At 47.1% G+C, this 21,374-nt stretch overlaps 8 protein-coding genes across 8 annotated transcripts, besides 2 other annotated features; 3 read left to right on the top strand and 5 right to left on the bottom strand.

The window, feature by feature from the left end:
- Window positions 1-38: 38 nt before the first annotated feature.
- On the bottom strand, window positions 39-1,228 carry TSTA_031930 (VanZ domain protein, putative). Its single transcript, XM_002480323.1, has 2 exons — window positions 942-1,228; window positions 39-864 (listed from the first exon to the last, which is right to left on the bottom strand). Exons 1-2 carry the CDS (start codon window positions 964-966, stop codon window positions 260-262), a joined length of 630 nt encoding a protein of 209 aa, XP_002480368.1. The 5' UTR covers window positions 967-1,228; the 3' UTR covers window positions 39-259.
- Window positions 1,229-1,546: 318 nt separating this feature from the next.
- On the top strand, window positions 1,547-5,746 carry TSTA_031920 (transcriptional activator spt7; the record flags this gene model as incomplete). Its single annotated transcript, XM_002480322.1, has 4 exons — window positions 1,547-2,627; window positions 2,683-4,519; window positions 4,580-5,169; window positions 5,244-5,746. The coding sequence occupies 4 exons, from the start codon at window positions 1,547-1,549 to the stop codon at window positions 5,321-5,323; spliced, it is 3,588 nt and encodes a 1,195-aa protein (XP_002480367.1). The 3' UTR covers window positions 5,324-5,746.
- A 68-nt stretch (window positions 5,747-5,814) lies between these two features.
- TSTA_031910 (eukaryotic translation initiation factor eIF-2C4, putative) lies at window positions 5,815-8,867 on the bottom strand (the record flags this gene model as incomplete). The annotated part of the gene is made up of 5 exons (XM_002480321.1): window positions 5,815-6,132; window positions 6,183-8,019; window positions 8,077-8,407; window positions 8,463-8,590; window positions 8,664-8,867. 5 exons carry the CDS (start codon window positions 8,865-8,867, stop codon window positions 5,945-5,947), a joined length of 2,688 nt encoding a protein of 895 aa, XP_002480366.1. The 3' UTR covers window positions 5,815-5,944.
- Window positions 8,868-9,017: 150 nt separating this feature from the next.
- Window positions 9,018-9,038: a sequence feature (GC_rich).
- Window positions 9,039-10,029: 991 nt separating this feature from the next.
- Window positions 10,030-10,105: a sequence feature (CT-rich).
- Window positions 10,106-10,680: 575 nt separating this feature from the next.
- On the top strand, window positions 10,681-12,826 carry TSTA_031900 (class V chitinase, putative). Its single transcript, XM_002480320.1, has 7 exons — window positions 10,681-10,980; window positions 11,098-11,198; window positions 11,265-11,548; window positions 11,602-11,651; window positions 11,709-11,769; window positions 11,822-11,905; window positions 11,961-12,826. The coding sequence occupies exons 1-7, from the start codon at window positions 10,942-10,944 to the stop codon at window positions 12,533-12,535; spliced, it is 1,194 nt and encodes a 397-aa protein (XP_002480365.1). The 5' UTR covers window positions 10,681-10,941; the 3' UTR covers window positions 12,536-12,826.
- On the bottom strand, window positions 11,955-13,521 carry TSTA_031890 (ubiquitin-40S ribosomal protein S31 fusion protein). Its single transcript, XM_002480319.1, has 4 exons — window positions 13,479-13,521; window positions 13,228-13,333; window positions 12,884-13,164; window positions 11,955-12,824 (listed from the first exon to the last, which is right to left on the bottom strand). The coding sequence occupies exons 2-4, from the start codon at window positions 13,319-13,321 to the stop codon at window positions 12,735-12,737; spliced, it is 465 nt and encodes a 154-aa protein (XP_002480364.1). The 5' UTR covers window positions 13,322-13,333; window positions 13,479-13,521; the 3' UTR covers window positions 11,955-12,734.
- A 905-nt stretch (window positions 13,522-14,426) lies between these two features.
- On the top strand, window positions 14,427-17,525 carry TSTA_031880 (C2H2 transcription factor Swi5). The gene is made up of 3 exons (XM_002480318.1): window positions 14,427-14,518; window positions 14,571-15,290; window positions 15,343-17,525. The coding sequence occupies exons 2-3, from the start codon at window positions 14,624-14,626 to the stop codon at window positions 16,941-16,943; spliced, it is 2,268 nt and encodes a 755-aa protein (XP_002480363.1). The 5' UTR covers window positions 14,427-14,518; window positions 14,571-14,623; the 3' UTR covers window positions 16,944-17,525.
- Window positions 17,526-17,590: 65 nt separating this feature from the next.
- On the bottom strand, window positions 17,591-19,316 carry TSTA_031870 (ribonuclease T2 family, putative). Its single transcript, XM_002480317.1, has 6 exons — window positions 18,987-19,316; window positions 18,634-18,928; window positions 18,389-18,581; window positions 18,086-18,334; window positions 17,934-18,028; window positions 17,591-17,846 (listed from the first exon to the last, which is right to left on the bottom strand). Exons 1-6 carry the CDS (start codon window positions 19,262-19,264, stop codon window positions 17,697-17,699), a joined length of 1,260 nt encoding a protein of 419 aa, XP_002480362.1. The 5' UTR covers window positions 19,265-19,316; the 3' UTR covers window positions 17,591-17,696.
- A 390-nt stretch (window positions 19,317-19,706) lies between these two features.
- TSTA_031860 (YagE family protein) lies at window positions 19,707-21,283 on the bottom strand. The gene is made up of 2 exons (XM_002480316.1): window positions 20,767-21,283; window positions 19,707-20,719 (listed from the first exon to the last, which is right to left on the bottom strand). Exons 1-2 carry the CDS (start codon window positions 21,151-21,153, stop codon window positions 19,760-19,762), a joined length of 1,347 nt encoding a protein of 448 aa, XP_002480361.1. The 5' UTR covers window positions 21,154-21,283; the 3' UTR covers window positions 19,707-19,759.
- Window positions 21,284-21,374: the final 91 nt, after the last annotated feature.

Below are 21,374 nucleotides of genomic sequence, written 5' to 3'. Positions count from 1 at the left end.
TCTGATAGAAATTATTTTGCATATAGAAAAAGTGCCTTCGGTGCTTAGGTGTGGGAGCCTGTAGGCAATATAGACATTCGTGATACCTAGGTCGATGGAATGTGCTCATCGTAAATGTCAAGCTTACAACATGAAGGATGCTCGGTATAAACCTCAAACAACCAACCCATAGTGTATAGAGTAGAGAAATATGATAAATCAAACATATTAAGAAAAAATTCGTTCCCGTTGCCGCATTCACTATCATGATCCATTTGTACTAATCATTCCTCATTTTAGCATTACCACTCTCTTCATCAGGATCGGGCCCATCTTCGGTATCCCAGTTATCGACAGCGTTCTCGTCCCAATTATCGATTTCACGCTCTAAATTCGTAACGACGCCGGTTTCTTGAGGTCCCATATCTTCATGATTCAGACGGTGACTCTCCGAAGCGCCGAGTCCCAGTTCAATATCGTCGCCGCGAGGCTCTCCGCCAATGTCGTCCGACAAGGCTCCGAAGCGTGCTTGACGTCGTCTCTCCAACATGCGCCGATGGTACCAACCGCAGAGACCAATAGCTCCAACACTGCCGACTACATTGGCAAGGATATCGAAGGGGTCAAAGAGTCGGTCGTTGGGAAGAAGACCTTGGACTATTTCGGATCCGATTCCCAGACAAAGTGTGCAGACTAGTAAACTGGCCTGTATCGCTCTTCGGCGAGATGTGTCGGGTATCCAGTAGAAGACGAGAGATAGTAGGAAGAAAGTTATGAAGTGTAGGAATTTATCGTTGGGTTGTAGATTCGTCGGTATAGTGTTTGATGTGCTATGTGGTAGAAGTCCCATATAAGCAGAAAAGAGGAGGAGTAGCACAAATGCGCCTGGTCATTGAAAGCATCATTAGCATGTTACCGCTTACATGGCAGTTCCTGGACTTCCAAAGTGATTGGATACTCACCGAGAAAATAGAAACGGATCCTCATTGTTGAGAAGTATATGTCCCAGCCTCCAGAAAAATGTGACTATTGTTGTTCAGCTCAGCGTTGTAGTTGAATCTGACCACGCAATCCCGATAGAGCTTCGGAAGCAGATATGCGCTATGAGTTCCGATGTAGGCATAACAGCAAACGCCGCGACGCAAGAATAGAAGAGCTATTTTTGGTTTGAATGGGATCAATCAGAGCATGTAAAGTATTGACAGCGGCATTGCTCAATAGCGAGAAGCAGTCGTTATTGTTGTAAGCTGATTGTTGGGTTAGCTCAGCCAAGCACGGGAGCGGAAAACGGGGCTAAAGAGCAACTACGCATTTGGTCTGCGGAGGCCGCCAAACTTAACGGCCTCTCTCAACCTCAGTCCGTCATTACTACCAAAAAGAGCCCTACATCTGCCATCAACCCTCTCTTCATTTCATCGTTTTGATCCTCAAAACCAATATAGGGTTATTTTTCAAGATCTGAAGACTACATTGAAGATTTTTTAGAGCCCAGAACGCTCTCATTCTGCCCTGGACCGACCCGACGAATCAAGTGGTCCCCTCGACGGGGTTTCCTCAGGGCGCGGATATGTCCCTCGGTCAAAATTTGGCCTGGATGCCCCCAGGCCACCTGCGCCCCCCAGATGATCACCATTCCGATGCGCGAGGTGTCAATGGTCTATCCAGAGTCTCGTCTGGTACGCGAACGCCTCAAATGCGCTTTTCCGTCAGTGAACAGGGCTCCCAGGCCGGAAATATGATCGCCGACGCAGACGCTGCCGCGGAGGAAGATGCTCGCATCACCCTTTTTCGCGACCTCTACAATCTCAGCGAAGCCAAGATAAACGCCTTGTTCAGCGCTAAAAGAAGCGAATCCGCGCCTTCAGAGGCAGTTGCGACCGTCCCAGAAGCCCCGGAAATTACTCCGGCCCGGCCCCAGGACTCGGGCCAACCGGCGAAGAAAGCTGCGCGAAAACTTGACGATGACAATTACGACGAATATGACGACGAGGAAGAAAGCGAAACTCAAGAAAATGCAAACGCGTCTCCCTTGAAGGCTAGATCTGCTGTGACGCCGCTCTACGATGCGTCGCCCGCTCAACGACCGTCTCCCGCAACAGCTACTCCCGCAGACAGTGGCAAGGATACCAAGAAAGACACATTGGAGGAAACACGAAAGAAACTCGAAGAGGGCAAGAAGGCCACCGAACAGGCTGCGCGCCAAAGCTTTCAGACTATGTTCCACACCCTCGAAAATGACCATGATGCCATGAAGGAGCAGGAACGACTCGAGGAGTCGGAGAGGCTCGTGGAAGCTGAGATGTCCGGACAAGGTGTTAACAACTCTGGGAACAATGGGAGCAGCGGCGCCAATGGGTACGGGTCGCTGAGTAATGCCAACCTCGGTGCCTCCAGTCTAACATTGAAGAACCTCATTGCCCGCATTGATATGAAGCGCACAATGGTGCAAGCATCCGATGCCGAGCTTCGCAGCTTGATGAGCGAGGTCCGCAAAAATCGGAGTAAGTGGGCTAGCGAGGAGAAGGTAGGCCAGGAAGAACTTTATGAAGCCGCCGAGAAGGTTCTGAGCGAACTGAAAGCCATGACTGAGCACTCATCGTTCTTCTTGTCGAGAGTTAACAAGCGCGAGGCCCCGGACTATCATACTGGTGAGCTCAACTTATGAAAGACTCCTGTTATATAGATTAGGCTGACATTTAAAAGTTATCAAACATCCGATGGATTTGGGAACCATGACAAAGAAGCTCAAGACCTTGCAATACAAATCGAAGCAGGAGTTTGTTGACGACCTTAACCTTATCTGGGCCAACTGTTTGAAATATAACGCATCGCCGGAACACTTTTTGCGCAAACATGCCCTATTTATGAGAAAAGAGACAGAAAAACTTGTCCCCTTGATACCCGATATTGTGATTAGGGATCGTGCAGAGGTAGAGGCAGAAGAGCGTAGACTTCAGCTAGCCGAAATGGACGGTGCAGAAGAGAGTGATGACGAACCTATCATGTCGTCAAGAGGCAGAAAGGCCCCCGGAAAAAAGACATCTCAGAAAGGAGCTGCTGCCCCAAGCCGGCAAACACCAAGTGGCTCAGAGGCCCCTTCCGGACCATTAGGCTCTCAACCGAAGAATTCGGTAGGCCCCGATGCAGATGGTCTGGCAGAAGGGAGTCAGAACGGATTGTCCACTCCGCCACCAGGAACACTAACCCCTCTTGGTGCAAATGGCATTGGAGCAGCCGCCTCTGGTAGTCAGCTCGATGCCATGGAGATGGACAGTTTTGTTGCACCTGCTCTGACAATGGCTGGCACGTCTGCGATAGGCTTTGATTACGACGACCCCGAATATCAAATTTGGAAGCAGGTCACCAAGAAGGATCGCGCTCTCATCGCAGCTGAACGACATCGTCTTTTCAAAGGAGACAAATTGAATGCTGAAGAGCGCGCGCTACTTCGGACCAAGACGGGCATGCGAAGATGGCTAAAAAATCAGAAACAGGCTGGCCCTGAATCTGATAAAGCGGTCGAATCTCAGAGTAATGCTTTGCAGCCGGAGACCAGTGAAACGCTTGCTGAGGGAATTGAGGAAGAAGACGACAGAGTCATTCCAGATTATTATGATGTCATGTCAGGGATTCCAGATATTCCACCACATTTGGTGTGGCGCGAAGATGCTGAGGGTAACGTGGTCGATAACATGGAGGAATTCTTACATATTCTGCCAAAGGGATCTTTTACGCAGCCTGATAGCAAACTGTCTCGAAGGATGGATGCTAATATGCGACAAATGCAAGAGACGAGGAAGATCTGTTCCAAAGTCAGCATTGTCAAGCAGATGCAACTTCAGTCTCAGGTTTATCAGAATCAATTCCAGAAATATAATCCTGAACCATTCGTGGAACAGGATGTGTCAACACACGTTATGAATGATGAAGGACCTGTGATAAACCCATGGATCTCCAAAGCGGCACTGCAGCGGTCCGTTGGAAAACTTCTTTATCATACTGGATTCGAAGAGTATCAACCATCGGCTTTGGACGCCATCACCGACATTGCTTCTGAATTCTTCGTGAAGATCAGTCGGACATTGAAAGAATACATGGAAGCTCCAAAGATTCCAGTCACTGAAACTTCTGACGTATCGAACTCGAGTGCTGCGAAATACAAGTCGCCATATACACAGCAGGAAGTCATTCTTCATACTCTTTCAGCAGTGGGAACCGATGTTGAATCTCTAGAGTCATATATCAAGGATGACATTGAACGTGTTGGGACAAAGCTTGGAGTCATTCATGAACGTCTCCGTGCCCATTTCACTGAATTACTTAGACCGGCGTTCCATGATACCACCGGGGATGGCTCCAATGCATTCAACGACGGGAGCGAGCAATTTGTTGGAGGAGACTTTGCAGAGGATATTGACGAGGATTTCTTTGGTTTCAAGGAAATGGGCTTGGATAGAGAGTTTGGTCTTGCTAGTTTGAGTGTGCCGTTCCATCTTCTTCAAAATAGGATGTACAACGCGCACCAATCACAAAACACAAGGTAAGTGTCGACCATCCTACTACTTATTGCTAGTACCTCCGTACTGACTGCACTTCCTAGTGCTTCCCAAACCGCAAGCACTTTATTCCCCGTCCCACCGCCGTATCCACATATTACGATGGAGTCGCTTCCTTCACAAATTGGTTTGGTACAAAATTTCTTCTTGCAGAAGTTGCAGGCCAACGGTGAAGAGCCTCTTACAGAAGATCTCGAACTTCCTCTCAAACAACGCCCCTCTCGTCCAAAGCTTCCAGGTTCAGGCAAAATTGTTCCGCCCAGCAACTCAAACCTCACAACGAGCCCTCAAAAGCGACCGTTACCACCAAGCATCGCACAGATGTCTTCGAGTAAAACAGGACTCAGCTTTGCAGAGCCTAGCAAGAAGAAAGCCAAGAAGAACAATGGTACCTCTGCTGACACTTCTACTTCGACTACAATGGGACCGTCAGGCAACGACGAGTCATTCGCTTCATTGATCGGTGACTCAAAGCTTTCGACGGAGAACAAACCTGGTGATCAAGCTGCTAGCAACAAACTACCTGGTGAGCATCTCAAAGGCGATCTAGGGGCATCGAATGACGGCGTTGGGATGACGGGTTCCAGCGCTACGTTGACTGGTGAGGTTGATCCACATCATGACAAACTCAATGGTATGTACACACAGCAATAATGCTTGAAGCCCTCCCACAAACCAATCGAGCCGTGTCTTCTAACAGGATTGTAGGCATCAACTCATCCAACAATGAGAACGCCGCCGGGACAACAAGCATGATGAGCCCCGAAAGCATCAACGGCCACTCTTGAAATCGATCATCAAAAACCCGCTCATGTCGCTGTTAATCCACTTTTCCAATAAAAAGATTATCCTATCTCGTTCTGAGGCCCCTCGCAATGCCATTAACTATCCACATATCCACTGTTCTCAATCGTCTTATTCACGTTTCCTCTTTCTTCGCCCACTCTCTTCTTTCATTCACTTTAGTTCAGTATGTAGCTCGGTCTTACCCTCCCATGGATTCATTCTGAAATACATGCCCTGGACGGATGTCTCTGTAATTTAATATTATTGCCACGTTCATACTACGCGTTACTCCCATTGCATCTATATCTCTGGCGGAGGGAGATTTGTCGTTCGAAAACTACCACAGATGAATTATACTGTACTATTGCTTCGAGCGCATGGAAATACTGAGAAAGCCATTATTGTACTGATTCTAAGTCTGTTCTATCTGTTGATGCTCCCTCGTATCATAGTTATTGGTATCCAGTAACGGTTGTATCTAGGATCGTTAGAGTCACCAGCTTGTGAAGCCGGATACAATCGACCAAACTAGTTGCATTAAATTGCTTATGTAAGTAAAAAGAAAAGAGAAAAAATTATCATAATAGCATCATCCTTGAGATTTGAAAGTCCCCATTTCCAGTCTAAACAAACCACATGTCCAGATGATTGTGAGTCTCGCGCTTTGCCATCGGCATTAAAGGCTTCGGAGCAGTGACTTGTTTATGGTGAGCATCCTCCGAAGAACTTTCTTCAGAGCTGTCCACAAATTCATCCTGGCTCTGGGCTTTACCCCGATTGGAAATCAGATGCGCGTAGTAAACCGCAGGGACTATCGCTAGTTAGTAACAGGAGCCAATGTTAAACGAGGGTCGTACTCACATAAAGATACCGAGGTCGTCGAGCGAACATATTGATAACAGTGTTCATTGATCATGTTCTGTAATTGCTCGGGCTTATGCCTCATATCGTCGCGGATAACGTGGTAGTGCACGGGCTTAGCTGTTCCCTGCAAGGCGACATGTGTGACCATGAGGAAGTCCCAGTCATGCGGGCTGGTGACATCTCGCTCAACAAGAGTTCCAGGCAGAGGGTTGCGGAATTTGTCGCCTGCAACCATATCACCCGGTTTTGCAGCAAAACGAATATGATGACGCTTGTTGGCAATCACAACCGTAACTTTAGGAGGTGTCTTCTCGCCACTACCGGTGGAGATGATATCTTGGATAATAGGAACCTCCTGTTCAAGCACCTGAGCGAATTGGCCAGTGGACACGCCGTCGCGGAAGTAATAGATGCATTGAGGGCGACGTCCCTGACCCACTGTTTTGGTCCATTGATCAACCAGAGGCGTCAGCATGCTCTTCATGTTGTGCTCATCGATCATTTCGACACGGCTATACCCAGTCTGAGCACTGCCCATGTACTTAACGCAGTCCAGGTCTGCAGACACTGAGATAGCAGTCAAGGAAGCTGCGATGCTGCCTGGTGCTGCGTGAGAGACATCGGCGCCGATGATCATGCAACCGGGGCGATTCATGGATGCTTGACGGGGAGCAGCCTTGCAAGTCACTCCTCCCAATTTGGCATTGACTTTCATCGCCACGTTTGACATGTACTGCAGTTGCTTTTTAAACACATGAGCCGACTGCAGAACCTGGGAGGCAACGCCAAATCGGGAGTCACAACTCTTCTTGATCTTATGATAGACAAGAACGTCCTTGTTAGGGACGACGAAGAGGAGTAACTGTGGACGTTGTTTGAAATGATTTGCGGTAGTGGTGAATAGGCGCTCCACAGCTGAATGAGTGTCACCCGAAAGGTCAATCAAAACTGGACGCGACGAGATCCGTCCACCGTGACCTTCATACTGCTTCATAAACAACTTGATGAATTCGTCTGCCTGGGTAAAGGTCAAACCACTCCTGGGTGACTTGAAGACACCGACACCCCAGCGCTGCAATGGTTCTCTATTGGTCTTGAGAAACTTCTTGCCACGTAGATCCCAACGACCCTGTGTGCGCGGGTCGATCTTCGTATTAGCGAAATGAATCTCAGGCGCGGCAAGGAGACGTCCCTTGGTGACAATCTCTTGATCTGGGATTTTCATGCCAAAAGTATTGAGAACCCTATCAGTGGAATGAGAAAGCTTCAGTTTGGCAGCCCTGATGTCACCAAACCGCTTTTCAGGTTTGCGAACTGCGTGGTTGATCATTATGGCAGTTTGCTTGTCATTCAACCTGTGGTGATAGCGCTGTAGCCCGATCACTTTAACACATTCCATTGGATACAATGTGTCCTTTGTTGTCATCTCAACGAGAGGCAAGTCCGGCGAAGTAAGCTTGTAGTTGTACCTGGTCAGGTAGTAATTGGCAACCGTAATATCTTCCTCTCTGCCAGTAGCAGGGTTTGTCCATGGGAAAACATAATTTGCGTCATGACGACTAATCTTGCGGACGCTGAACGTGCGGTCCGTTGTGCAATTTGGAAACACGGGTTTCACTTCGAGATGTTTGATCTTGGCCGAAGCAAAGGTCCATGCTGGGCTATCACGAATGCCCCTGGACATGTCGTTGGGATCATTCCACCGCTGCTTCAAAGCTTTGGCGGTCCTTCCCCAGTCGAAGTTCTTAAGGAAGGCATCCGTCAAGCAGGCGATCGTGTTCTGACGCCAAAATGCACAAACAATACTGTCCACGTTCACAATAAGTCTGCCACCCTATATTACCAGTTAGAAATACATTGTATGAGAGCATAGAATCTGATGATAACTCACCCAAGCGGGTCTAATGGCCTGATAGGATCCCTTTCGGAGTTCCATTGTGGCGTCAAAGGTGAGGAACTGTTCTGCTGGATCGAAGAATGCTCGTCGTACTGCAGTGAACCTGGCTGATGGGTATTCCCGCAAAAGATGATCCATAAAGTTCAGGGCCTCCAAGACACGCTCGTCAAAGGAGCCTTTCTTTTGCAGCCAGTTCTGTAGGACTTGAAGATTGACTACCTTGGACTTTCGAACAATAATGCGGTAGGCGGGAGGCTTGTCGTTGCCAGCCTGGTTGTTCAAGTTCACTTCGATCGACTTGTTTTGATCATAGCTGTTTTGGGACCTAAGTCGTTTTGTTAGTGGTGGCAAGTGTTGAAGTATTGGGGAATTGAACGTACCAGGCGAGCTTGTTTCCATCGTAGATCATTTGCTGCCAAGTCGACTTTCGAAGGGTAGTTGCCCAAGCGAACTTTCGCACACGAGGGGGAAGTGACTCATGTTCCTTCCCAATTCTCAAGATGGTAATCTAGCACAAAAGCTGTCAGGCTTTCGAATCTTTCTGAAAGAGGTTATGTAAATTAAATAGTATGGTCACGTACGTCGTATTGATAGACATTTTTAGTCGGGAATTGGGTGACGGGATAGGCATTCGTAAGTAGATTGACTTCACGGCCAGTGGTGTTGTAACCCGGCCTAGGGACGCTCGTAGTGCTGTCAAGATACTGTCGAAAAACATGGTCAGCTTCCCGTGACCCGATAGAGCCTTTGAGGTCATGTTGTGCCTTGGTATCCTTGGTAGACATGGTGATTGGTGCGAAAAGTAACAAATTGAGAACAACAAAAGATAAGCCAAACGATAACGAAGTACTGTTTAGTATCTCCTAAGAAACAAGTCTGGTATGGATTTTGTGAGGAATGAATTTGGACAAGGAATCCAACAGATGCCAGGAGAAGGGGGGGGGGGCGGGGGGGCGTGGAAAACTCGCTTCTTATATAGTGTGCAGTCGGTCGATGACCGACATACGAATGTGGTCACCGACAGTCAATCATACGTCAATGGGGTAAAGGATCAAGACAAAAAAGATCAAGACACAAGGACAATGACAAAAAGATGGCTGGTCATTGATGGCAGCATGGCTGTGCGGGAATGCCCGTCGGGCAATTGACTTGAAGAAAGGAGACAAACGAAGCGCCGACACAGTATTGTGCAACAGGAGCAGTACAAACCGGCTTGCCGAAAGTAAAAGCCTCAGGAGGCAAATCCAAGTTCTTGTATGGGTTGATAAACGGTTTTGGATCCTTGGCGGGATCCCCTTTGACGGATGTCATGCCTGGGGACGTTTGTTCTATTGTGGATGTATTTTGTTAGACTTGAAAAGATTGAAACGATCAACAAGGTGAGGGAGTAAAGGGAAAGAAGAAAGAATTGCTTGGAACAATGAGGAATCTAGAAGTCAGATTTCTGACTACGGGAAGATCAAAGAGATGGGTATTGCTGTAAGGATAGAGTGGTAGTAGATTTGGAGGAGCCCAAGCGCCCAAGGAGAAGATGACAACCTCTGAGTTGAGAATGGAAGTAAAGATGAGGAATCAAGTGAAGAGAAGGAAGTGAGAGTCTGTTGAGGCGTGAAATGAACTGATCTTGGCTTAAAATGCCAATTGTGTTTTGAGAAAGTGAGATATTTCTGTGAGGAAGAGGTGATATGAGTGACAGAGGTGGCAAGATATGAAAAGGAAAATTTGAGAGATAGACATGGGAAAAGAACGAGGAATCGCGAGGAAACGCGAGCAAGAGAGTGAGAAGGGAATGCTTGGGGCTTTCAGAAAGAGAGAATCAGGCTTCACTTACCTTTTCTGGCTCAAATGAGGCTTTTGCTGGCTATTTAGATGATGCTGAATAGAGTTGAAGCAGAATAAAGTAGGATAAGATGATGAGAAAGGATGAAGAAGGGTAGAAGAAGATGAAGGAGGAGGAAGAGTTGACGGGGGAGAGATGAAAGAGGAAGAAGAGGACGGAGGAGGAGGAGGAGGAGGAGGAGGATACGATAGAGGGAAAGAAGGAGCGCTCTTTCCTTTCCGCGATGATTGGCTCTCATCGTTGATATCAAACGCGAGATTCGTTTGTTTGGCAGGTGCTGGGCGTGATCAGAGGGAAGGAGCAGGTCTACGAAAATATCAATACTAAATAGGAAAGAGGATGCGTTTACTTGTCTAGGTAGCTGCGAACTAGAAACAGACTCTCCTTTCCTAGCGATCATTCCTGTCTGTTCACATAGCTGTCCCCATTGTCCCGGCGTAATCAAGGGTTCCCAAGGCTCTGCTTAGAGTTCCTCAGTCAAAGTCATCATTCAGTATGCATGATTTGACGTGATGATGCAGTAGTTGTCGATGCTTCGAGTAAAGCGAAACCATCGAGGCACATCATTACGGCATTGCACGGCTCCTTAACATGCAGCACAGCATGCTCCATGAACAAAGTGGCTCATTTGCAGTGGCTGAGGGAGAGATATCTGTTAAGTTGAGGCTGTGACTCGGAATCAGTGGAGAACTCGGCCCACATCTACTTGGGAGACGTTTTGCCGCAAACTATAAATAAACAACACCCTCTGCCTGCTTGACACTTCAATTGTTATAATTATGCTTCTTCTTCTTCTTCATGAAAAATCCCAAGTTATAAGAAATAAAACATAAACCACTACATCATCAATCACAATTGTGGCGCCGAGCAGTCGCACAGTGCTTTTTATACTCCCCGCCGTGGTTGCACTCCTATCCGCTTGGTTCATCGCATTCACGAACCCGCGATCGGCTTCACCTTATTTCCCTGCAAACCTTGTTGGTATAAAACACGTAAATAGCCAACAACAATCCCTCGAAATGTCTGGATTGAGATCCGTAGTTTACTTTGTCAATTGGGTATGATCCTCGCCTAATTGAAAGATCCCCGCCAAATATCACCTGCCCCATCACTTTCTTCAGCCCCGAATTTATACACCCTAAAGTCTCTTGCGCTTAACACTAATAGACGTATAGGCAATCTACGGACGTAACCACAATCCGCAAGACCTTCCTGCAGACAAGCTCACTCATGTGTTGTACTCGTTTGCCAATGTCCGTCCAGAATCGGGCGAAGTGTGAGTCATCTCTGACGAATTGCCATCAATACTCTACATTCAAATATATCTAATGAGGTTATCTAGCTACCTGACAGACAGTTGGGCGGATACAGAAAAGCACTACCCTACCGATTCATGGAATGACCAGGGTACCAATGCCTACGGCTGCATAAAGCAGCTCTATCTGCTCAAGAAGCAGAACAGAAGACTAAAAGTGCTTATTTCAATCGGCGGCTGGACTTACTCGGCAAATTTCGCGCAACCAGCAAGTACAGAAACTGGAAGGGAGACATTTGCCAAGACGGCTACGCAGTTGGTTCTTGATTTAGGCCTTGACGGTATCGACATTGACTGGGAGTATCCTCAAGGTAGATTATCTAACCAGGCTCTAAATTAACACTGGACTGATGATGTGGCACAGATGATACACAAGCTCAGAACTTTGTTGCCCTTCTTCAGAAATGTCGAGAGGTATGTCCTGTCTCCTCCGTACAAATGTCAGGACCATATGCTGACCATATTGGAAAGACTCTCGATCAAGCAGCAGGTCCAAATAGGAAATTCCTCCTTACAATTGCTTGTCCGGCGGGTAAGGTTACAACCACCAAGAGTACTTTCCAATTCTAATTCGGTTTATACAGGAGCGTCAAACTATCAAAAGCTTCGACTTCGTGAGATGACACCTTATTTAGACTTTTATAACCTGATGGGTTACGACTACGCAGGTCAGTCCTTATGGCCTCAGTCAGTGCCGATCTCAGACGACTGACGGACAAGCAGGTTCATGGGATCAAGTCGCCGGCCATCAGGCCAATCTTTTCCCGTCAAACCAGTACGCTTCAGCCACTCCATTCTCCACCGTCGGTGCCCTTGATTACTACATCAAAGCCGCCGGTGTACCCCCCTCAAAGATGGTACTGGGAATGCCACTTTATGGGCGTGCGTTCCAGAATACTCAAGGACCAGGCACATCATACAACGGTGTAGGCGAAGGTAGCTGGGAGCAAGGCGTATGGGACTACAAAGCTCTCCCCCGTCCGGGTGGTACGGATTACGTCGATCCGGAAGTCGGGGCATCTTGGTGCTACGACGGTAGCACAATGGTGAGTTATGACAATGTCCAAGTCGCGGAGATAAAGGCCAATTTCATCCGTAACAATGGACTGGGTGGAGGTATGTGGTGGGAAAGCAGCGGTGACAAAGGAGGGAGCGCCGCTTCAAAGGCGGATGGTTCCTTGATCGGTACCTTTGTGGAAACTGTCGGAGGTGTAGGCGCCCTGGATCAGTCGCCCAATAACCTCGATTTCCCGGAAAGCAAGTTTGATAATATACGAACAGGCATGCAGGGCGCTTGAGAGTTGAGACTTGTGACTTTTTGAGCAAGTCACGTATGGATATATGATTGTGTATGTAGTGCAGACGAAATCCTACAATGAACTACAAGTAAAATCTTGGCAGAATGAACCGATTCCTTTTCTACTAATATCTCATCTAAGCAACAAGGCCACATGATATATTTCGTCATTCCTTCACATCGAATTCGTGTCGAAACGCTTATTTGGACTCATCGAAGATATAGGTAAGGTGGCACTTTCCGCAGTACTGACGGTTGTGCATGGCAGCCATGAAGACACCGGCACCACACTATTGAATGATTAGTATTTGCCTCGAAACACCGGAAAGCCGAGAATACGGTAACATACCTCAGGGGTAGGGCATTCACGGCGGAGACGCTCAATCTTTCCATCGCCATCAACTTTGTAGTACTTGAGCACAGCGAGCTTGGTCTTCTTGCGCTTGTGCTTGATCTTCTTGGGGGTGGTGTAGACCTTCTTCTTGCGCTTCTTACCACCACCACGGAGACGGAGGACCAAGTGAAGGGTCGACTCCTTCTGGATGTTGTAGTCGGAAAGGGTGCGGCCGTCTTCGAGCTGCTTTCCGGCGAAAATCAGACGTTGCTGGTCAGGGGGGATACCCTCCTTGTCTTGGTAAATGTTAGTCGATGTTATGAGAATACGATCGAGGAAGTTTCAAGACAGCTGCGTACCCTGGATCTTGGACTTGACATTGTCAATGGTATCGGAAGACTCCACCTCAAGGGTGATAGTCTTACCCGTAAGGGTCTTGACGAAGATCTGCATCTTGATGAAGGCCTGTAGTTGCACAATAGTTAGTTTTCATCATACCGCTATTGCCAAGGTCGCAGCGAATATGAAACAAGGCAACAGGTCTTCCATGATAGGAAGATGAGCATTGTTCAGAGTAGATTATAATGATATATACTGGGGCCTAACACACCTCGACAAGTTGTCTTCCTCAACCTTCAGTGCGGATCGTTAATGAACAAAATTTAATGGTAAGCGGGCCAAGTCGAGATAAAATGATTGTGTGGTCACGTGGGATGACCCTCTCGGATGAGTCGGATCATCTCTCGCCGGTTGCCGATTGAATAGATCACGTGATTTATTTTCGCGATCCATTGATGCCTGAGATCACAGGCAGAAAGTGCTCCATAAACCGCCCAAAATTATTCGAGGACCCCATCTTGACTACGCCCCTCGCAGCTGCTCAGAAGGAATATATTTTACAGAAGCTAAACAGAATTACTTGAGCAAGTGGAGATTACTGTCTAAGAGCCTATAATGTCACCTGGTCATATTTCCATCACACAATTATTGCTTGCAAAGTCGACGAAGGGAGCTCTTGGCGGCTGAGGTGAAGTCATCAGCCCTGTAAACCGGAGATGGAAGACGCAAGGACGACGATCCACAGTGCGAACTTGCCTGTTAGTCTCATCGTAGGCCTGGCCTCAATCAAGGACGTGTGAACTCCTTTGGTTAGCGGCCCGTAGTGGGATGAGCCCTGTGAGGAGCCCGAGGAAACAGCTCCGTCGCCGCGGCAACCGTTCCATTGTTGACGCAAGTACATCTCCCCCCACGGTAGCTCGAGGAACCTCATACATATCCACACCTTACTCTCTCCATCTGTCTAGTATCACTTTCAATACTTGCAGCTTAGCCGCAATTATTGTTACTGAAAACCCTCCCAACTACTATATCTTCTACTTATCTTTACTAGAAACATAAGACCTTCACTACCCTAGAGGACATCCTCCGGGGAAGGCTAAGTTTCTAGCGTTTTTGTGCTTTTTATTTGGCAAGATCGGAAGCTGACCAAGCCAAGATTCCTTTAGGAAACGCAAGGACGGGTTCGAGTCCGAAAGCCTCAAGGCTCAAGTCAGAAAACATTGCGAGAATTATACATATCTGCTTGCTTGAACTGTTGGCAGAGAATCAATTGACTTCGGCGGCACTCCGCCTGCTTTTCGTTGTGTGAAGGTCCGTATCAATTCAGCAACTTAGAGACAGCAATCTGACGTGATCTTGACAGGATCCAATTTTAGCAATTGAGACGCTTAGCGTATATCCATCAATATATCAACCATGCTTGTCAGTTCACCGGCCGGTATGCAGAGGCATCAACGCCAACACCGGCGACAAAACTCAATCCCAGTTGCTCTGGAGGCAGCTAAAGTCCCACTACTCCCAACCGCTGCTATGCTGCAACGTTACTCAATGCATAAACGAGGGACGAGTCTGGGTCAGCCTGCCAATCTGCAACCATCAATGACAAGTCAGAACCAATATACGAACACCTTACGCGAACAACAACAAACAAGTCAACTCAACCAGCAGTCCTACTTTGACGAGCCTCAACACCAACAATTATCTAATGCAGATAGCCAACGACTTGAGACAAGAGGTTTAAACGTTTATACTAACCAATATAGCAATGAAAATTCTCCGGTAAATGATTGCATGAGCTCTGGAGGGCTGAACATCAAAACAGCAAATACAAAGGGCCGTCGACTTAAGCCTGCTCTTCAGCCTATCCAGCAACATCCACAACGTCAACAACAATGCATTCAAGAAACCATAACACTTACCACTGGACTCGACAATCAGCTCATCGGAGACGGAACATGGAATCCGTATATAGTCAACCAATCCATGCTAGCTCAAATGTACGACCTTAGGCGTGCGTCTGTTCAATCGGATATATCTCAGCAGTCGTACATCCCGTCAACGCCACCGAAACAGGTGCAGTCCAGTATGTTTATCAGACGCAGGGCTGCGGGTTACCATTGCTAATATGATATTAGATTACGTGCCAATTACTCCGGATACAACACCTTTTCGCCGAGGTACAGAGTTTGCTCCGTTTATGCAAAACTTCCACACATCGCCTGTCAAGAATATAGTCTACCAGGCGCAACAGCCTATTTATATGCAGAGAACCAAATCACTCCAAGGAGTCCCAGGAAGCAACTATGCTGAGCCCAAGATCGATGTTCCTTCCCCCCCTAATACTGCCCCCGTTGACTATGATTGTTATGATTTGCTTACTTCACAGGAGAGTGATTTCGAAAGTACAGAGTTCCAACTCGTATCCAAGAGCATGTCTATCAAATCGGAGGATCAAGAAGCATACAACACACAAATACTTTCCGCCACCCACTCATTCCAGTCGTCCCCTGAGATAGCATATATGCCGCTACCATCAAGTCCAACCAAGCCGGCCAAAGTTCCCATCAGCACGGTTACTCCGTCAAAATCAAGCCCAACTGGATCGGGCAGTCAGACACCGGATTTGTCGCCAAACAAACCTAAACTGTCTCCTAAAGTCGCTTCTATCGATAGCCTCAATCTCGATTCCCGTGTCCAAGCTTCTATTACGGAGACAGGGATCACCATTGATGAGATTGCAGCTTACATTTCCGGACCTGATCCCGTTGACGGGAAATGGGTTTGCATTCACCCGGGCTGTGACAGACGCTTTGGAAGAAAAGAAAACATCAAGTCTCACATCCAAACACACCTTGGTGACCGACAATACAAGTGTGATCATTGTGATAAATGTTTCGTCAGAGGCCACGATCTCAAACGTCATGCAAAGATACACACTGGCGACAAGCCTTATGAATGTCTCTGTGGCAATGTGTTTGCGCGACATGATGCCTTGACTCGTCATCGACAACGGGGTATGTGCATCGGAGGTTACAAAGGTGTTGTTCGAAAAACAACAAAGCGTGGACGCCCCAAGAAGAGTCGCCCAGATATGGAGGAACGACAAGATAAAGCCGCCCGAACACGCGAGAGGATCTCTGCAAGATCCGGTACCATGTCTGTATCCGGCTCTGATAGCTCGTGTAGCACGCCACCTTCTGATGGATTCGAGAGCATGAGCATCCAAGCGTCAAGTCCCTTGGAAGACATGGCCATGTTTCAGTCAGGAGACTACTGCTTGCCATCTGAGGTATTTTCTCGCACACCTCCGGCGTCTCCAGGGTACAGTACTGGCCATAATTCTTCGCCAGCGCAGACCTCCCGTTCTCACAGCCCTTTGAGTGATGTCGGATCAATGTCTCGTACTTCATCCAGGCATCCTCTTGAGGACATCGCCGAAGAGATGCCTGATCTCCCACCAATCTCAGAAGCAGCCGGTTGCTTTGATCCAGAGCCAGAAAGCTCGATGCAAACAGATCTTTCTTCGTCTTCAATGGTGCCAGCTTTGACACACTCGACAGCTGGATCTGAGATTGACATCTTCATCAACAACAATTCTAGCTTTTCAGACTTTGGCCAGGAATCAGGAATCTCAAATGATATGGATCTCTTCTCTGGCAAATCAGTTGGCGTGAACGACAACGATTTCTTCTTGGACTTCAACGATGATCATACGACCGATTCTTTCTTCCAATGAGTGCTTCGGCATATTATTTCCTTTGTTACAAGAAGTTACTCATGCTCTCTTCCCACTCTATCATCTTGGATTGGGTATTACGACTCTTTTTACGAACCGCAACGATTTTCCTATTTCTTCGGATCCCCCTAACGCGACCATCGATAGACATGCTCTTGGACGGAACGATATTTTTAATGAAACTGTACAACATTCGATTCACCTCTAGTGTGTAACATCATGACTATCTTGTGGACGGAAAAGCGATAGTGTTTTGATTTTTTATTATATCTCTTTTCTGTTTCCGATTTCATGATATGGATGTATTTCCGCTCTGATCATGTCTATTAATCAGAGAGGACTTGTCATGTACTGCCGGAATGATGCTTATGAATTTTGCTTTTTGTTCGTGCTTATTTTTCTTCTCTTGTTTTCTTCACGTGGAGTTTCTTATCTGTCAGCTTCCTGGGACCAACTATACCGATTGATTTCTTTCTTGTCACGTTATTTTCCAAACGATTGTGTGTTTCTTTCAGGAGCTTGCGACTATGCCTCAGATAACTAGGCTAGCATTGAATGGATTAATAGATTGTTCCAACTTCTAACCATTTTACTGTATACTTCGAGCTAGAGGTCCTATTATGTCTCCGCGGGGCCTCCAAGTGTTTACATTTCAATGTAGCCATTCATTCATCTATATCAGAAAAGCTTCTAGCGTATACAAAACTATCGATGCATCAAAAAGAACGCTCTGTATGTATATATACCTTGACCTCATGTCTCAAACCAAGTAATATTCAACTCAATAGCATGCTCATTATCACCTCCATGGGCAAAGACTTTACTTTGTACGTGACCTTTGGGAGCTTTATCGGCGAAGAAAGTAGTGCTTCCGTTGTATGTTAGCTGGTTGTTATCGGATATCTAATTCGATATCTAAGTTAGCTGATTTCTTTCCTTTTCATTCCTTTTCTTGTGTATTTTTTGTGCAGAGAGAGCGGCAGATCTTACTTCGAATAGAGCTGGTACACGAATTTGATGGCCGCACGTAAAAACATCCTTTACGAACCCACAGGGTCCTCTACGGGTTTGGACATTAAAGCCACCTGAAAACATGAACAATTAATATTATGCCCAACAGGAGTGGAATGAGATGAGCATACCAGTGACTTTTGTTGCTTTGAATGTCGCGCAGGTACCTGACGTAAACCACGTACCATGGCTGATGAGACAGCCACGTTGTTGTTGATCACCCGTATAGACGCGCAGATTTCCTCGACGGGGCTCTACAGGGCCCGTTGGCTCGGGTTGTCCAGGAGGACGAGTGGTCGTAGGATGAGGTCTATGAGGCAGAGCTGAGCGTTTTGGGATATAGCGAATACCGGAGCTAGGACAGTTTGATCCCCCTCCAACTGAAAGATGTTAGTCACTTCTTCTATCAAAAGATGTATGATATGTGCACGTACCTGCATCAGCTGGCTCAAAGGTTCCGGTCTGTAGGCGTCCAGCAACATGATAATGATACCAGATCTCATTGAAAGCTTTTCCGTGACACCTTATAGTAACTCGCGCACCATGAGCATCGTTAAGAGCCTTTTCAATATCCGCCTTTCTGTACGTCTGATCATGTGACGGTACTATACCGGCGTCTACTAGGGTCTGAGTAGGAAACAATCAGTCTAGTCTCCGTCGAGAAGGAGATTGGACAAACCTGATAAGAAGGCAAGCTCTTGAACAAATCCACAGCCTTGTCAAAGTAATCCACCACCTCCTGTTGGGGAATGTAATCAGAATAACACTTCGTTTCAAGTGTACTTATGCATGTGCCGTGCTTATTCCACTCGTGCTCCCATAAATTGGCGTCATCGCCGCGAAAGTCTTTCCAATACTCGCTCATATATTCGAGTAAATCACCACGGCCGGAGTCAACTAAGATCAATGAGATATTGCTATACCGCCTGTGAGAATCACAGTATTGGTCAAATCCACCGTCACAGTGATCTGGCCTACATAAATCATTTAGCCTGCTGAAGCGCGTCAAGTGTAGAAGGTATGTAAACATACCACAATCCATGTATCGTCCACGAATCATTGGGACCAATAGCCGGATCAGCGTCCCAGAACTGGGTTTGGAGGAAATGACCTCCGGGATAGTTGAAGCAGCATGTATCTTGACTATCGTACTTGGTTTGACAGCTCAACTCTGGTTTTGGACATGATGAGAATTTACTGGGTGTCAGGTTTGGATTCTCTGAGCTCAAGAATGGGAGCGTTCCTGCTGTTATGGCCTTTAGGATCTGTTGCGGGTTCGGGATGTATTGCGAAAAAGGTACGAGCTCCATCCTCTGAATTTTTGGGATGCGAAGCTTCAGTGGGCGTCAATATGGTAGTGATAGTGAGAAATAAAGATGAAAGAGATGGATAATCCTGTGCTGCAGGTACAGTTGTTCGTTGAGTCAGTCACCTGGCGAGTTGAAACGCTATGGTTGGTTATCTATGTGAGGCGCATGACCTCCCGGGGTGCCTGAAGCCTAAGGAATCAACTATGACTCCTGGGTGTCGACCAGCCTGTGTAATGCACTTTCTTTTCATGGCAGTTATTGGTTATTGATAAAATTGAGTATCACATAAATGAGTTATAGAAAACATGAAGTTACAATACGGAGCTATCGGGCATATGTTCTAGTCTCTATACACGCGACGAGATGTCTATTAAGTCTAAGTAGAACAAGAGTCGGGTCTTCTCGTTTCTACTAATTTGTTCCATTTTGCTGAGAGGGGTATCTTAATAGCGTAGTTCGTAAATAGAGGTACATTGATCACTATATATACACAGATCAGTTTGTCACTGATTTCTTCTCTTTGCTTTCGTCCTCGCGTTCCTTCCAGAGCCTGAGAACTTCAAACCCGACTTCCACCGCGATCAAGAGAATTATGATCCATTCAAGGCGTAACCCGTGTGTTTCACTGAGTCTTTCGCGAAGGACATTGGCAATGTCTTGTGCGTAGTCCATCCTTTCATTCAAGACCTTTATGCGGATCCCAACATCCAATGCTCTGCCCGCCTCCTCATAATACCCTTCAAGACCAAGCTCGTGTCGACTGTCCCAAAAGATGTCAGGTAAAGAATCAGTCAGTTCTGAGTAGATGTTCAGCTGCGCTCGGACGCTGAGTAGTTGCCCGGTTTTTCGGAGAATGAAATCTCTTGTATATGGTAGTCGCGAGCCCTGTGACAGCAGAGTTGGAATGTTCCGCGTCGATTCAAAATAGTCAGAGAGTAAACTCTCCAGCACGGCAAGCTTCGTGCTGCGCGCCAGTCCTGATGAGAACGCAATTTTGGTCAAAACCGTATCTACAGATTGGCGGTTGGAACCACTCGGCTCAGGACCATCACTAGATTTGGTACCAAGTATGATAGTATCCCCCTTAATGCAGCTGCTTTCTCGCTGAGGATCCTCAATAAACTCCATATTTTCTGTCTCGAGGTTATCTGTATGCGGATTTTCTGCTGCGGGGAGCAATGTCCTGGACGCTAGATACGAAGTAAACCCTTCTGGAAGCGACCAGGCCACAACAGTCCCCGAGGGAAATACAAACACATCACCAGTCTCGTCAGATCCCAAATTGTTGGCTTCCGGATTTGTCATACGCCGAACCGAGTCGATGGGAACTTGTATGTGAACCACTTGAGGGTAAAGGCCCGTGTCGAAGGGATCCGGTTCGTAGCCTTTTTCTTGTAGAATATCCTTGACTTTGCCTATATTGAACTGCTCAGCAACTGCGTATGCTGTGACCGTCTAAAAGAGATTAGCATTGACCAAACACCGTAGGTCACGGACCATACCTTGAGTTCACCCAATCCCTTTTCCAAAAGATGCGTCCTCGAGAGAATCCCACTCCTCGTACGTTGTGCCTCTACTGCAACCCGGCGAAGCGATGAGTTGGCAGCTGGCGAACGAGCTAGTTTTCGTCGTTGTGATTGACTTCCGGATGATCCAGTATCTTTCTCAGTTGGTGGTTCTGTCGCGCCATGTTTCTGCGAGAATCGAGCATTCAGAGAGAAGAGACCTCTTTGTAAACCTGGGCCAAGCAAAGGTCCTACACGCGGAGGATGATGTAAAGACTGTATTGTAACCCGACGGCATGCTAGGCATATATAAGACAGGCCGACATGACGTGAAAAGGTCTGGACGATGCCAGGTTTTGTCGAGTATTGGTTGAGAACGTTCATCAGGAGAAAACGCAGCAATTGAGAATGTTATTAATATGGGAGATCAGCGAGTTCATCCCGAATTGCGATATCATAACCTATTCACAGAGGGCGATGTGAGAAGGAGGATTGTTCCACGAAAGATTGCGGCGGGTCTTCAAGGCTCAAGCTTCCTTCCTGCCGAATCCACAGCGTCATTTCGCATGAGATGCTTAGTCATCATCCCATCGTAGTTACCCCAA

This window comes from Talaromyces stipitatus, genomic scaffold, assembly GCF_000003125.1.
Source record: "Talaromyces stipitatus ATCC 10500 scf_1105507295541 genomic scaffold, whole genome shotgun sequence".
Classification (NCBI taxonomy): domain Eukaryota; kingdom Fungi; phylum Ascomycota; class Eurotiomycetes; order Eurotiales; family Trichocomaceae; genus Talaromyces; species Talaromyces stipitatus.
The sequence above is the reverse complement of the archived record's forward strand: the minus strand, read 5'-3'. Positions and strand labels throughout refer to the sequence as shown.